The sequence below is a fragment of the Malus sylvestris genome, chromosome 14 (genome assembly GCF_916048215.2).
Source record: "Malus sylvestris chromosome 14, drMalSylv7.2, whole genome shotgun sequence".
Taxonomy (NCBI): domain Eukaryota; kingdom Viridiplantae; phylum Streptophyta; class Magnoliopsida; order Rosales; family Rosaceae; genus Malus; species Malus sylvestris.
In genome coordinates, this window is record NC_062273.1 from 8,122,359 (window position 1) to 8,137,717 (window position 15,359).

General features: G+C 37.1%; 1 protein-coding gene across 1 annotated transcript; it reads right to left on the reverse strand.

The window, feature by feature from the left end:
* Positions 1-12,364: 12,364 nt before the first annotated feature.
* On the reverse strand, positions 12,365-14,133 carry LOC126600672 (uncharacterized). Its single transcript, XM_050267282.1, has one exon. The coding sequence runs from the start codon at positions 14,019-14,021 to the stop codon at positions 12,486-12,488; it is 1,536 nt and encodes a 511-aa protein (XP_050123239.1). The 5' UTR covers positions 14,022-14,133; the 3' UTR covers positions 12,365-12,485.
* Between the last annotated feature and the right edge of the window lie 1,226 nt (positions 14,134-15,359).

Sequence of the window (15,359 nt, forward strand, 5' to 3'; positions counted from 1 at the left end):
TCACTATAGATCTCGAAATTCCCACTATTATCAGGAACTGACAAAACAGTTGAATGAGTGAGACAGTGCTTCAACTATCAAAAACTACGTTCACAATCATCATTCCATTTGAACTTAACTCTTTTCCTGGTCAACTTTGTTAGAGGCAGTGCTATGGCTGATAAATCCTTCACGAAGCGTTGATAATAGCCAGCAAGACCAAGAAAACTCCGTACTTCATTGACAGTCTGAGGTTGCTCCCAATTTTCCACTACTACTACCTTCTGAGGATCCACGAGAATACCTTGATTTGATATCGCGTGTCCCAAGAAAGACACATAATCTAGCCAAAACTAGCATTTACTGAATTTAGCATACAATTGATTCTCTCTTAGCTTCTTTAATACTAAACGTAAATGTCTAGCATGGTTAGCCTCGCTCCTAGAATACACCAAAATGTCATCAATGAAGACAATTATGAACCTATCAAGGTACGAACAAAATACCTGATTCATCAGGTCCATAAAAGCTGCTGGAGCATTTGTTAACCCAGATGACATCACAAGAAACTCGTAATGACCATATCAAGTTTAGAAGGTTGTTTTTGGAACATCATCACTCTGAATTTTTAACTGATAATAACCAGACCTTAGATCGATTTTTGAGAAAATGCAAACACCACAAAGCTGATAAAAAAACGTCGTCGATCTGTGGCAATAGATAACGATTTTTAACCGTCACCCAATTCAGCTATCTGTAATCGATACATAGCCTCAATGTTCCGTCTTTCTTCCGTACGAACAAGATTGGAGCTCCCCAAGGGGAAGTGCTCGGTTGAATAAACTCCTTATCAACAAGTTCTTGCAACTGGGTTTTTAATTCTCTCAACTATGTAGGAGCCATACGATAAGGTGCTAGAGAAATAGGGTCAGTATCTGGATGTAGATCGATGGTGAACTCCACTTCACGATCCGGTGGCAAGCCAGGTAAATCATTGAGAAAAATATCAAGAAAGTCTTTGACTACTTGAACATCTTCCACACGCGCAGGAATATCTTCAGTCATCACCATGTGAGCTAAGTAGCCTTGACAACCCTTTCTCAATATGGCAGAAATGATTCCATGTTGCAGACCACTACATTCACCAACAAAAGTTACAATCGGCATGTCTGGTCGATGGAAAGTAATAATTTTCTAGCGACAATTTAATATGACATGATTGTAGTCTAACCAATCCATACCCAAGATAACGTCAAAGTCAACGATATCTAGGGGAACAAGATTAGCTAGCAATACTACATTCTTAATAAGAATGGGACATCATCAATACTCTCAATTAACATAGCAAATTTCACCCCTAGGCATCAAGAATTCCAAATCATAACTGAGGGTAGTGGGGTGAGGTTTAGTCTTTTGAGCAAACTTATGGGAAATTGCCGAGTGAGTAGCACCCTAGTCAATTAAAATTCTAGCAAAGTGGCCCCCATGATTAAGTTGAGATTACTCTAAGCATCTTGTATGGTGATGTTGTTAACGCAACCTGGCACTTGTTGTTTGCCTAATTGACCTCTATTTGCCTAAATCTGATTGCCATGTCCTTAATTACCTCGACCCTGGTTGGTTTGGTTTGTCTGCCTGCTTGAGCCGCCATTGCTAGCAACTACATCAAGGTTCCGATGATGTCCTCCAGTATACCACTATGCTACTCTCCTCTCGGATGTTGGACATGTCACCCTGATAGTGGAAAGCACCACCATAAGCTGTCTGTTTGTAAGCATTAGGTCCAGTAAATAATTTTTGTTGTGGAGGGACTGCAACTGGTAGTGTAGGAAACTGATTTCTCTGATTTTGAGGATATTGACTAGACTTGTGCCCCTCCTGACTACATGACATCCTCTTTTTCCCTTCTTACATTCACCGTAGTGACGAGTATTACACCTGTGACAGAACTGAGCACCAAAATTGTTGGAGTTCCTTTGATTCTAAAAACATGAGTTGCCAGTGGATTTGCCACCCATTCGAGGTGTATTGAAATTTGGACCCTTATTAAATGATCAAAAGATGACTGCCCCTTGTTGTTATTCTTCTGAGTGTTACCATTTTCCTATTCATCGTCATCATCATCGGGGCCATTTTTGGAATCTTCCACATAAAGTAATATCTCAAAGAATTCTTGATAAGTGGAGCATGGAGTAGCCCCCAAGGAACGAGGCCGTTTACGAGTTCCTTCCTTAAACTGAAGAAGCATTTCCCTAGGACTTTCAGCAATAATAGGACAATAACGAGATAAATCAGTGAATTTCTTGTGATACTCTATTACTGACATTTTGCCCTGTTTCAACTCCATAAACTTGTCTTTTTCTGATCCTTATATTCCGAATGTGTGAATTTGATCTCAAATAGACGCTTGAAAACATCCCATCTCATGGCCTCCCGTGTAGACAACGGACGTGACTCGTAAACCCACCATGACTATGTTTCTCCATGAAAGAACCACGTCGTTGTTTAGACTTATTGTTCCGCTGGTAAATTCCCTTGTCGCCACAAAGTGTGAAAAATCTTTTCAACATAAGGGATCGAAAATTATTAAGACTTATAACACCTATGAAGAATGTAGGACTACCAAACCTATGCTCTGATACCAAACTGACACACCCTGACCGAAGTCAAGGCATGCTGGCTGACACCCGAAGGTGACGTAGCCAAAAGGTAAGTGATGTGAAAATATGGATAAATTTAAATCAAAGTTAGAATTTATTTAAGCTAATAAAGAGTTTACGCAGTAGTGGGAAGAACCCATAAAACGTAGTAAGCAGAGCATAGATAACAGTACGACATAAGTAGAGCAGTCGAATCTAGTTAAGGTACTTATTATACAATCGAAAATAAGCTCCTACCATTTAATTGGGAGAATGTCAAAGTCACCAAAGATTCCTCGTGCGCCACAAAAGATTCAGCTAATTAAGTCTTGGAGGGGTGTAAAACAAAAGGTGTGAGTGGGTGAAAACAAAGGTTTATGAAACACATTTCTTTTTCGAACATACTAAACCCTCGCCATAAATCAAGTATAGTTTCCAGAAAATCATACAATGTATAAATATGAAATCAAAAGTATTTCAACAACAATTCAAGGAACCTTCAAATTATAATTTCAACTACGGCATAAAAAAATAAAGTTCTCATCAATAAAATAAAGTTCAATCTATGCTAACACACGAGTTCATTTAAAGAAATTCTGACATGAACAGGACTGGGTGTAAACATAATATATACGCTCTAGTACTACAATCACGTGAAGACTGGCGCTATGCGCATCACATACGAGTCCTAGTTGCCTATTGCAACCTAGGACAGAACTGACACTTACAATGGATCCAAGGTGTGCGTACGATGCAATATGAACATACACGTGAAGCCTGGCCCTGGCCCGGGACGAGTACTTCGCTTGTGCAAGCATTCATAATGAGCAGGTAAAATGTATATGAACATGCCATGACAATTTATAAATCTCAACAATATAATATCACTTTTAAAATGAAATAAAACATGGCATGATAGGCACAATATTAATTCAAAAGTATTTGTGGAAACTATAAAACCTTTTATATATAATATATAAAAATAAATGCCCACTCACTGATATGTAGTCAGATCGTAGCCTCCTACCCTTGCTTGACCCCGTACCTCCTCGGGATAATTCTCCTATAGGTGAAACAACTACAGTAATTATTTAATTAACACATATACAAAAAGACTAGAAAAATCCCCTATAGTTTGCTCAAACGGAGGGTTTAAATATACGAAAACATTCTACGTGACGTCACAGATCCGCATGTCTCTAGCTTGCCGCCACACGCACGCCCACGCGCAGGCCACGCTTCTGCACCTGTTGGCATCCCAAGGGAATATTCCGTCAAATTTGATGGAATATTCTGTTAAATCTAACGGCGTCAGTTAATGGCGTTACCTTAACGGTGTCAGAATATTCCATTAACTTTAACAAAATATTCCCCCTTCTTCTCCATTTGTCTTTCGCCGCCATCTGGTTCGCCGAATTCTGCAAAATTTTGCAGAAATTTGTAAAAACTTTAAAACTTCATATCTTCCTCATTTCTCAACCATTGTTGACGTACTTTATACGAAAATGAAGCTTAGGAAGAGAAGAACAAGTTTATACCTTTTGAAAGTCCAAAAAGTAGACGAAAATAGACAAAAAATGGCTCAAAACACTCGGTCCTATTTTCGACATCTCCAAACCGTTTTTTTTTTCTTTTCACTTTGGCTTGGCTTCAAACTTGGACTAGGAACCTCGGGGAGTTGTGTAGTAGCTTCTAAACCTTCCAAAACATTGTAACTCGAACGGAAAGTCATCAGATTATTTTCACCTGAGTCGGAGCTCCGAGTTGGACGTTCAAAACTCAGTTGTTTTTTAATGGTTCATATGGATAGACTCGTGGGGATGAGAGGAATACGATGGTGGTGATTTGAAGTTCGATCTACTATGTTTGATAATGGTGTTTAGGTTGCAGAGAGAATAGAGGTATACAATTTGAGAGAGAAAAAGAGAGGAGATAAAGTAAGTGTCTGAATGATGAGGGAGTGAGTGTCTGATTGCTATAAAAAAAAAATTAAGGGAATGATTGCTTATAGAAATAATAGGATGAGTGCTCGATTAGTATGGTAGGCAGGGTGGATTTCTGACCGATTTTTAAAGTTAGAAACGAACCAACTTTCATGATTTGAAAATACAAAACCTAACCCACTAATACGCTACATTATTAATTGTTATTGCATAATTAGTACACCTGTGTACAATTTTATCTGTTGTTAACGTACTTTAACTAAGCGTAACTTTTTAGTTACAAACCCGATTCGGGTTTAGTTCACGCTCACGCGTCCGTAATAACGAGTACTATTTAATTATGATAATACACAAAATAAAGTAAATGCCGAATGACAACGTCCACATTAGATTCCACTTTGCCAACAAGGGTATAATTGTCATTTTACATACTCGAGAAGGAAATTGCATAGAAAATTAGGGACGGGTCGTCACATGAAGTGATTGGTTTAGGGTTTCTTGGAGGAGACCCAAATCCTTCATTTTTTATTTTTGATTTTTTTTTATCATTTCTCTTATTTATATGTGGGTTTTCATTTCTTCTACCTTCTCTCTCCCTCAGCTCCTTCTCTCGATCCAAATTACAAGCATTAAATAGGGTATGGCTTTGGCTGCAATTAAATGAAAAAACGTATTAAAGGTTAATTGCCTTTTGGAGAAGAGATAAAGTTAAGGGAAAAGAGAGAAATTAGAGTGGAAACAAGGAAGAGAAGGATATGGACGAAATTATTTCGCATACTCGTTCGCTTTCTTCAAATTAAGCTCACTCATGTACTATATGTACATGAAATGTACACAACATGCACATGTTATGCTCACATATCTGAGCTCAACCCAAAAACCCTTAACTCACAGCTCTCTCTTTGAAATCAGAAAAATGACGCAATTAGATAAATGACCCTAAACTTTATATGAAGAATCGAAGATTCATTAATTTGAATTTGATATCAAATTTGATTGGGTTCAAATATTTCAAGGATTTGAACATTGCAATTTGAATGGGCACGAAAGAACCCAACTGAATCAAAGGAAATCATTTCACGAACTCGTTCACTTTTTTGTATTTGCAAGGCCTGCTTCTAAATCAAAGTAAAAAGTAGTAAACTACGTTAATGCGAAGAGTGTCAAAGATGTAACTACGCACCATATACACCTATATGCACACCACATGCACATAAAAGATGTAGCCATGCACAGCATATGCACACCACATGCACATTACATAAAAAATTTCACAAATTTCTACAATTGGACACTTGAACCGGGAATTGTTACATCCCAGTTTTGTAACACGTCAAAACTTGAAATTTATTCCACAACCCATAGGCCCTAACATGAAACAAAAACCGTAATTTAACTTCTAAGTATTAACTCATCTTACAAACAACCCATTTATTCCATAAATCATTGATGAAAGAACTTGAAACTAAACACCCTACCTTACTATGCTTGCCGAAGCTTCAATCGTCGGAAAAAATGAAACTTTTCGACCAAAACAGAAAATATGGTACAAAATCTAGGTCACTCTTCTCACCTCTCTCTCACATCCATTTGTTCGAAATCAAAGGTATGAGGTCAACCCAAAACCAAGCTCACTATTCTTGCCTCTCTTTGGACTTCCCCCTCTTCGAAATCGGAGCTCAAATACCTTAGCTCAACCCAAAAACCCATAGCTCACAAAGCTTTCTCACATCCTTCTCTTCCAAAAGACAATAGTGATGCAATGGACTGACGATTTTTAGTATTTATACGTGGGTATTTTAGTAATTTTGGTTTTGTGCATGAACAGTTTGTCCTATTTTTGTCCCAAGATTAAGTAATTGTCCTATTTCTGAGTATTTTCTAGGAAAAAAAATAACTTGGCAATGTATAAAATCAATGTAATTATGCTAGAAGTTGGAACTTTGGGTATGAAGGAAAATTGTGAATTTATGAAGGAAAAATGTGTCACATGGGAGTATTGAAAAGACCAAAAAAGAGAAGTTTGAAAATCTCCCAAGTCAATGTCAAAAAAAGAGAGTTGAGCCCTTTGCTAGTGTTCAAACAAAAGGTTTGAAATATTCCTCAATTCCTTGCCCTAAATAGTGTTCAACGCAGTCCACTCAAATTGGTGAGATCCCTATCTTCTTCTATAAGGCAATTTGTCATCCCAAGCGTCTCTCACATAACAAAAAGTGGGCCCTATTATATTCCAAAACCAATTTTTCGTTGGAAATAATAAACACTTTTTATTCTGGTATGCATGTTTAATTATGTTTATTATTTTTGTTTAATTTATTCAATCTAATGATCATAATTAAATAAAAGTGAAAAATCATCTCTCTTTTTTGAATACACAATGTATTTCAAATATTGAACTTGTCTATAGGTGAGCAGAAATACCAACATACCGTGATAATTTTGACATTCCAAAACCGAATTAAATTTGGCTGAAATGGAATCTTATGTGGAATCAAGATAAGCATATGTTTTTTTCTCTTGGTAGCAGGGTCCACCAATACAATGGACCAGCAGCATGTATGGACTAATATCTGTCTACCACAAAAATCAGAAAAGGCTGGTAATTGTCTTATACATATTATGTGGTGAATGACGAAGACAGATTTGGCACAGTTGATTTGGCGTCGGTGGCTCACTTGTCTTTCATCATGGTTGGATGTCTCCAGCACTTGGTCGTCGGTGAGCATCCAAGGTAAACGCAGAGTCTAATGTTTTGAAGAATGAATTTGAGTCTTCACCAAATAATATCATGTCCCGTATATACAAAAAGAAATACTAACGAGATAAATTCTTTGTCACTTTATTTTTTTGCACAATGTTTTATAATATTAGCATATAAATTGACGTTAAACTGTGAGATGAAAGATAGACTATGAAGAGTCTCACTTATGAGACAATTTCATTAGCATTTCTTATATAAATCCCTAACACAAAAACATATTTTACTTCGGTGAAACTTCGTTTCAAATAAAATGTGAATTTATGATCTACGAGGTCGGAAGAGCTCTCAAATTCTAATTATCCCTTCTAATTGATTGAAGAAAAAAATAGATTCAAACTTGCAATCTATCTTAATTCTAACATTTCTCACTCCTCTCCGCTTTGGCTTGCTTATGTCGCTATAGTTAGTTAATCGTAAGAGAGCAATTATTTATTTTTTTCAACAAAAACTATATGATAATGTGATTTTTTTTTTAACGCAAGTAATATCTATTTTAAATCAATCTAAATTACAGAGCCTACGAGATTTATTTTTTGTTAAGCGATGAATTTTGATAGATTAAATGTTAAATTTGCCACTAACAGGGTTTGAATCTACGCCACCATGTAAGAGCTCAACACCTCTCCACCCCTGTGGTAAAGGGCCACATGCCAGAGCCTGAGAGTTAAACTATGTATATATAGTGGAGAGCACATCTTAGCTACACTCCTACCTCTTCAATTATATGATTGTTAAGTTTTGCCAAAAATTGCTAAACCAAACTGCTCTAGGGCTGGCCCTGAGAATTTGGGGGCCCTAGGCGAGCCTTCGAAGTGGGGCCCTAAAATTCTCTGATCTTCGGTTCTTTGTATATTGATTTGTATAAAAAGAAATCGATAAATACATAAAAAGTTCTATTTTCACATCAAATATCATTAAAAATTAATATCAAAAGAAGATAAATATACAAACATTATTGAAACATTACACGATTCACCTTTTTAGACACAAATATACTAAATGTTTGCAGTCAAGAGTCTAAGATTGAGAGTGAAGAACAATAAAACTTGATGATCAAGAGAGTAAATAACAATAAAACTTGATTGATGAGTATAATAAATTCAACACCAATTGTTTCTCTTGTGTTTTTTTTTTCTTCTAAAATCAACCTCACACTAACGAATTAAATATTAAAATAATCCATTAAATAAAAAGTTATTGAAAAGAAAAATATAAATTTAAAGTTTTGATTACCTTAAAGTACAATCTTTAAGACCATATGATAGTTGGTTTAAATATTCGATAGAAATTGAGAGAATGAGAAGTTGGTTTAAACATTCGATAGAAATTGAGAGAATAAGAAGTTGAAAGAAAAAAAATTGCGAAGGGACTTGAGTTTTATAACTTTATATGTATTTGGATATATGGATTGCGAGTTGGACAGATAGATTGGTAGTAAATTTGAAAAACAAGAAAAATCAAGAAAAACCTAGTGACTTGCTTCGTGTTTCAAACTCAACACCCCAAAGAAAAATGAAGCCAACATTTCCACTGCACTAACAAATGAATTATGATATTTCTTACTTTTTTTGTATTTATATGTTAATTACAAGATATAAATTTTTTTTGGGGGCCCTTCCGAAGTGAGGGTCCTAGACGAGCGCCTACTTGGGCTACCCTCAGGGTCGGCCCTGACTATTAATCTAACGTCAAGGCCAATTAAGTAGTAGTAATTGGGGTCCATAATTATAATACCATACAATATACAACACTTTCAGTTTTTTTTTTTTGTAGTCCCTGTGGTGAGATGCTAATTTTAATTTGGCCCCTATAGTGAAAAATAAATGTTAACCATGACCTTGCGATCAAGTCCGAAGCAATAGCGATCCAATTTGCAACTTCCTTCGTTCTTTCGTTAAATGTCCATTAAGATTTCTCCACCAACCATAACTTAACACGTGAGCATGTATGTTATTTTTTAATTAGATGTGTGTTTAAATAGTTATATTGTTAAAAATATTTTTTGTTTCTACTGCCTAAGAAAATAGTTTCTTTGAGTAACTTGTTTTTAACTATGTCAAGGTTTTACCGTAGTATACTATGCAATTTGATGTGGTAGTATGACGTGTCAATTATCGTGTTATATGTGTTTTTTTTCTCACACACTGATAATTAATCGATTTTGAATACAATAACAGTAACACTCTCATTACATGAAATTTGTTCGTTTTACTTTGACTAATCATTAACTTGTGAGGATTTCGAAGCTCTTCCCGATCAGTTTGGAAGTGAGTTAATTGCAATCTAAAGCTGTAATTAATTGATATAATTAGGTACTGTTTTTATTTTTCAAGGTGCTAAATGAAGTTTGGGCATGATTTGCGCTAGATTTCAGTCTAGCAGCCACAAGCCGATCTCTGGTCTATGACGTATGTCTTGAGAAATGCGCTCCCAACAGAATACCATCATTGGAAAAAGAAAAGTCAAACAAATATTGTTTAATATGTCAGCCTTCAAAATGTGAGCAAAGAGTATTTTTACCCACTATCATGACTATCGTGTGTTCATACTTAATAATTTATCATTTATCATTTCACCTTATTCTAGTTAAATTTCATATTAAATGTTTCATTTTATTTTCAAAAAAAAAAAATTAACCAAAGTTAAATAAAAATACATGTGACAAATAATTAATGTATAATAAGCACATACCATAATTTATAGTGATGAACAAAATTGTTATAAATAAAGGTATAAACATGGACTAACACCCATACACTTATTCACTATTTTTATAATAACTAAAAGCAATAATATTATTTTATGAAATAATGTTTGTTTACTAAAGTCTAAGAATCTCGTGGAAGTTAGAGGTTTTAGATTTGAATCTCGTGAATGGCGAGTTTAATACTAAATTAGATTGTCTATTATGTAGTTTAACCTTACCTTCCTCCTTTTAGTGTAAAATTATGTCGATGTACCCATAAAAAATATCATGCTCATTCTTTAAAATGAATGGAATTTTCATAAATTTGTGACTTGCAAAGCACTCGTTAGGAATTGTAAATGTCTTTTTCGTTAAAAGTGAACAGTACCGAAATTGTTTCGTTAAAACTCCCTTATTATAATTTATAAATACAAAAGATATTGCAATTATTAGAATTTTATACTAGTCTATTTATTACGGATTTATAATGTGGTAATTATTATTATTATTCTAAATTAACCCAAGAAATGCTATGGAAAACCCTTCTAGCAAAACAACAAAATGCTATGATAATCCACTATTTCTTGTACTAAGAATACAAAACCTCAAATCTTGTGAGTTCTCAATGCTAGTGGAAAATTCCATTTCGTTTCAAATGGCACACTAATGATTCTGATAACAGTTGCTCACACGCTGGTGAGTGTCTATAAACAATTAATGCACTGTGTCACATCCCAGTCCGGGGTGGATCACTTTCCGGGTCCGTTCCACCACTGTAGTACGATATTGTCCACTTTGGGTTTACCATTCCCTCACGGTTTTGTTTTTGGGAACTCACGAGCAACTTCCCAGTAGGTCACCCATTATGGGAGTGTTCTGGTCACCTTCTCGCTTAACTTCGGAGTTCCGATGGAACCCGAAGCCAGTGAGCTCCCAAAAGGCCTCGTGCTAAGTAGGGATGAGAATATACATTTAAGGATCACTCCCCTGGACGATGTGGGATGTTACAACTTGAGTTTTGCAAATATATAAATGGTTGCTAATCCAACCAATCATGCGCAAGTGTTTGATTGTCACGTACAACTTATTAGACACTAGTCATTCCCAAGTGCTAAAATTGCAAAACAAACACTACCTTAAAGTTGTAGAAAAAAATTTGATAAAACAGTTGAGAATCTAAAGGCATGTTACAGTAAAAACACTTGAGAATCGAAATTTAATGTCAACTGCTTTTGTTGGCTAGCTAATTATGTGAGCATGTGTTGTATGCCAGAGATGAAGTAAATAAGGCATTGTTTGGTTGGAAACACATTAACGGTAAAAGCTGGCAAAGTGAAAGCAAAAGGGCTTAAAGAATTACTCACACGTTTTTGTGGCCTTTTTGTGGCTTTTGTGCATGAAAAGCAGGGAATTATTAAAATCGACGCGGATGGGAAGATCGCAAGCACATGGACATCATCAATGCCCTTCACTTCTCCAACGCGTAGGTGCCTCACACTCCTGCCATGAACACACACACACACACAAAATTGACACTTCCAACATCTCCAAGTCGCTCTATCAACGCTGCTTTGGGTGATTCTTTGATCTTGAATTGGACTGCTGTTAACCGTTGATGCAATTTGAGCGTCCAGATAACTCTTAGTTGTTTACATGTGGAGCCCTCATGGAATCAATGGCATAAGTGGTACTCGTGCATGAACAATTGTTCCTGACCTACAAAGACCTTACTTATTTATATGTGGCTAGTCTACTCATAGAAAGAAAAAAATTGGATAGAACAACCTAATTGTGTGATTGATTAGGCCGCTCTACAAAAACATATATAAAAGAGCTATTGTGTTTTAATCTCATCCAATGTAAAAGTTGTCCTAATCAGTTAAATTTGTTCAACAATCTCTCGTATTTGCAAGTCCTTAGCCTTTAGTACTTAGTCTTTGGCCTTGACCTTTGCTTTTTCAAATTGAGAGTCTCAGATCTGTTTGCAAGGGATTGATTCGTGTGGGCAGCTAGGAAAAGTATGCGGGATGAGGAGAAAAATTGCCGAGGAGCCAAAATCCCATCAATTTTCTTCATAAACAAAAGATTAATGGTTTCTTAGTTTTTTTTTTTTCCTTCATAATTCTCTCGCAAAATCCCAAAAGGGTAATAGTTTCTTAGTTGACTTTATATTTTTTGTCAATTTCAATTTTACCTAGTAAACTTGACTCTAATCACCATTTAATACTTCTACCTACCAAAATTTATACTAAAAAGGAATTTTTTTCGACAGAATTACACTGTTGCATGATGTTATAAATTACGTTTCTTAATACTGAATATGATACTATAAAAACGTCATCATACAAAGAGAAAGTATACAAAAGAATTGATTTTATTGCTAAATCGATATTATAAACAAGTAACAAAAAAAAAAAAAGGATCTTAATAAACATTTCTATTCTTTTTTTCCTCTAAATTTATTTTATTGTTTTTCCCTAACAATCCCTATAGACAGAAGAATCTATTTCTAATAAACAAATTTGCTTCATAATAATAGACTTAAGCTCGTCGTGATTACTATTACCACGTTGGATAATTGTGTGCCCGCCGGACAGCCCCGCTACTCCGCCGATTGAACTCGGGTCCGGCACCGACTCACTTGACGTGACCAGATTAATGCTCTTCCTTACGAACGGGTTGGCAACGAGTTGACTCAAAATTCCCGACTCGGTCACCATGCTCTTCCTCTTGTGCTGCATGGTGGCCCGAACTATTTCCGTCAACACGGTGTTCGATAGCCGCCGAATTCCGCGGGATCCGCCGGTGATAACGACGGAATTAACCGCGCCGTGAGACTGAGTGGAGTCGGAGTTTTTCTTGGGGTGCTTACCCGGCGGCGGCATTGTGAATAAAAGAACCGACTCGGGACTCCGGTGCCGGACTCGGCCGAGTGGGTCCCTGACCACGACCGAGTTTTTCGCGTCCACCAACATAATATGCTTGAAGTTTCTTCGAACCCGGCCGAGAAGCATCGGGTAACAAGCCCACCGCCGCAGGCTCATCGGCACTACGTGGTCCACGAATCCGGATAGTGAGTTTTCCGGGTCCAGCTCGCCCGCCTCGAACCCCACAACCGACCCGTAACTAAACCGAGTCAACTCACCGTCGCCTTCCGAGTTTACACCCTTTTTCCCCCAGAGGGGCTCTTCAATTTCCTTTTTCCCGGCCTTGATGAACTGAGCCGCGTCGAATCCCAAACCGGGTTTTTCCCTCGCCGCAGCCGTCCGGTTTAGGCCCCCGTAACGGCGGAGGAGCACTAAGAACGAGGTGTTCTCTTCCTGGATTATGGACCCGAATCTAGAACCGGAGGAGGCGAAGACGAACGCCACGTCCGCTCTGGACGTGAGGCCGGACCGGTGCAACACCCTCAGAAACAACCGGAGCTCGGGTTCCGTGACGTCGTCGTGGAAATGGGCGACGACGAGATCGGGCATGGCTCTGGTGCCGCGGCGGTACAGAGTGCCCATCTTCTGGAGGGCAAATTGGGACTTAAACAACTTCTGCTGTTTTTGCTTCCACATTGCGGACAACCATGAGGAGGAGACAACGGGGAAGTTGTGATTGGTGGGCGATTGGGGAATTTGAGTACTTTGGGAGAGGAACCTTCTGGAAGGTGATGGGACGACGGGGCGAGGCTTGGCGGCGGAGGGCTCGAAGGTTGAGAGGGTGAAGAGGAGGAGGGTGAGGAAGATGAGAAGGGCACAGATGGAAATTGTGGATTGGGCTTTGGAGAGAATAAGATTGTTGGAGCTGGTTCTTCTGAAAACCGCGCATGTTTTGGAGGAGGAACAGGAGGAGGAGGATGGAGAGGAAGTGGAAGAAGAAGAGAAGAGCTTGGTGATTTTATCGACAATGGTGGTGGTGGTGCCGCCGTTTTCCTCCGGGAAGAACACCAGAAGCAAACCCATCCCCCAATTTTCACTGCTCCAGCTGCTATCGCTATTGCTCTTGGCTTTTGCTATGAAGCCCATCCTCTCTCTACCGTCTCTCTCTCCTCCCTCTGGCTTTGGCGCTTTACCTTTTGAGGATTACTTGCTGCGGTGTTCTTGGCCGCATGTGATCCCCACTTGTTAATAGGTTTGGATTTTTGGCCTCTCTTGCTGTGCAAGAAATTAAAATTAAAATAAAAAAGGGAAAGATGGATAGAAATATAGCATGGTGTTTCCATACTTGGTAAATACGCGTATTTACCAGTTTTGTTTGTTAATTTTTTAACTATAATTTAATTTAATTGTTGGTACAAATAAATTGCAAAAGAAACTCATTACTATAAGTGTGGTAACCATCACTTATTTTAACTGTTTACCGGGGATTTTAGTTTGGTTTGTTTTTTCAAATTTGATATGTGTTTGTTTTGTAGTTTTAGTGGGTTTTTTTTTTCATTTTTAGTTTTGTTTGTTATTTTTCCTTTTTTCCTTTTCACTTAGTTTAAGCTTTCTTTTATTGTTGAGAAATTTATGAATTACAATTGTTGAATGAGCAAAATCAAAATGCTCATATTGATCAAAAGATATAAAATTAAATATTATCATGATACGTTTCGGTTTTTTTATCTTTTAGTTAATAATTTCGACACAAGTTTTCTTTCTTTTGCACTCATAAATATTATTGTCTCATAATTTTTTTTTTGTAATTTATTTAATCCAAACCAGAAATAAATAGGCCTGCAAAGGAAAAAAAAGTGCGAAGAAATTACTTTCTCTAATTGATTTGAAGTGCTATTATGACCGGGCACCAGTCTTATTTTCTCTCACCTTACCTTTAAATTGATTTGAAGTGCTATACGGTGAACAAAAAAAAAAAAAAATATGTATATATATATATATATATATATATATATATATATATATATAGGGTTATTTGCTCAAAAGCCTTGCTGAAACTCATACTTGCTCTCCCATTACCTTCTGAAACTCATTTTTACTCGCTTAACCCCCATAGCTATACAACCTCTCATTATGCACCTTGTTGATGCACAAAACCGGAGGTCTTGGTACAACGTAAATCCGACCGTGAATCTGCAAGAAATGTAAATAACACAAGATGTATCGTGGTTCACCCCAAGGTTTGGGCTACGTCCACACTGATAGTATTGTATTTCTCTGAGAAGCGAGGGAGAGAGAGAGCTCTGAGAGTGAGAGCGTTGAGAGGGTGAGGAGCCTTAGGAATTGGCCTCCTCTAATTGTGAGGGTGAGGGGTCCTTTTATAGAATAAGGACTCCTCACTTATTACATATTTGCCCATTCCTTTATTACATAATTACATTTAAGTCCCCTGAGTATTTATACGAGGTCTAAATACGAGGCCCT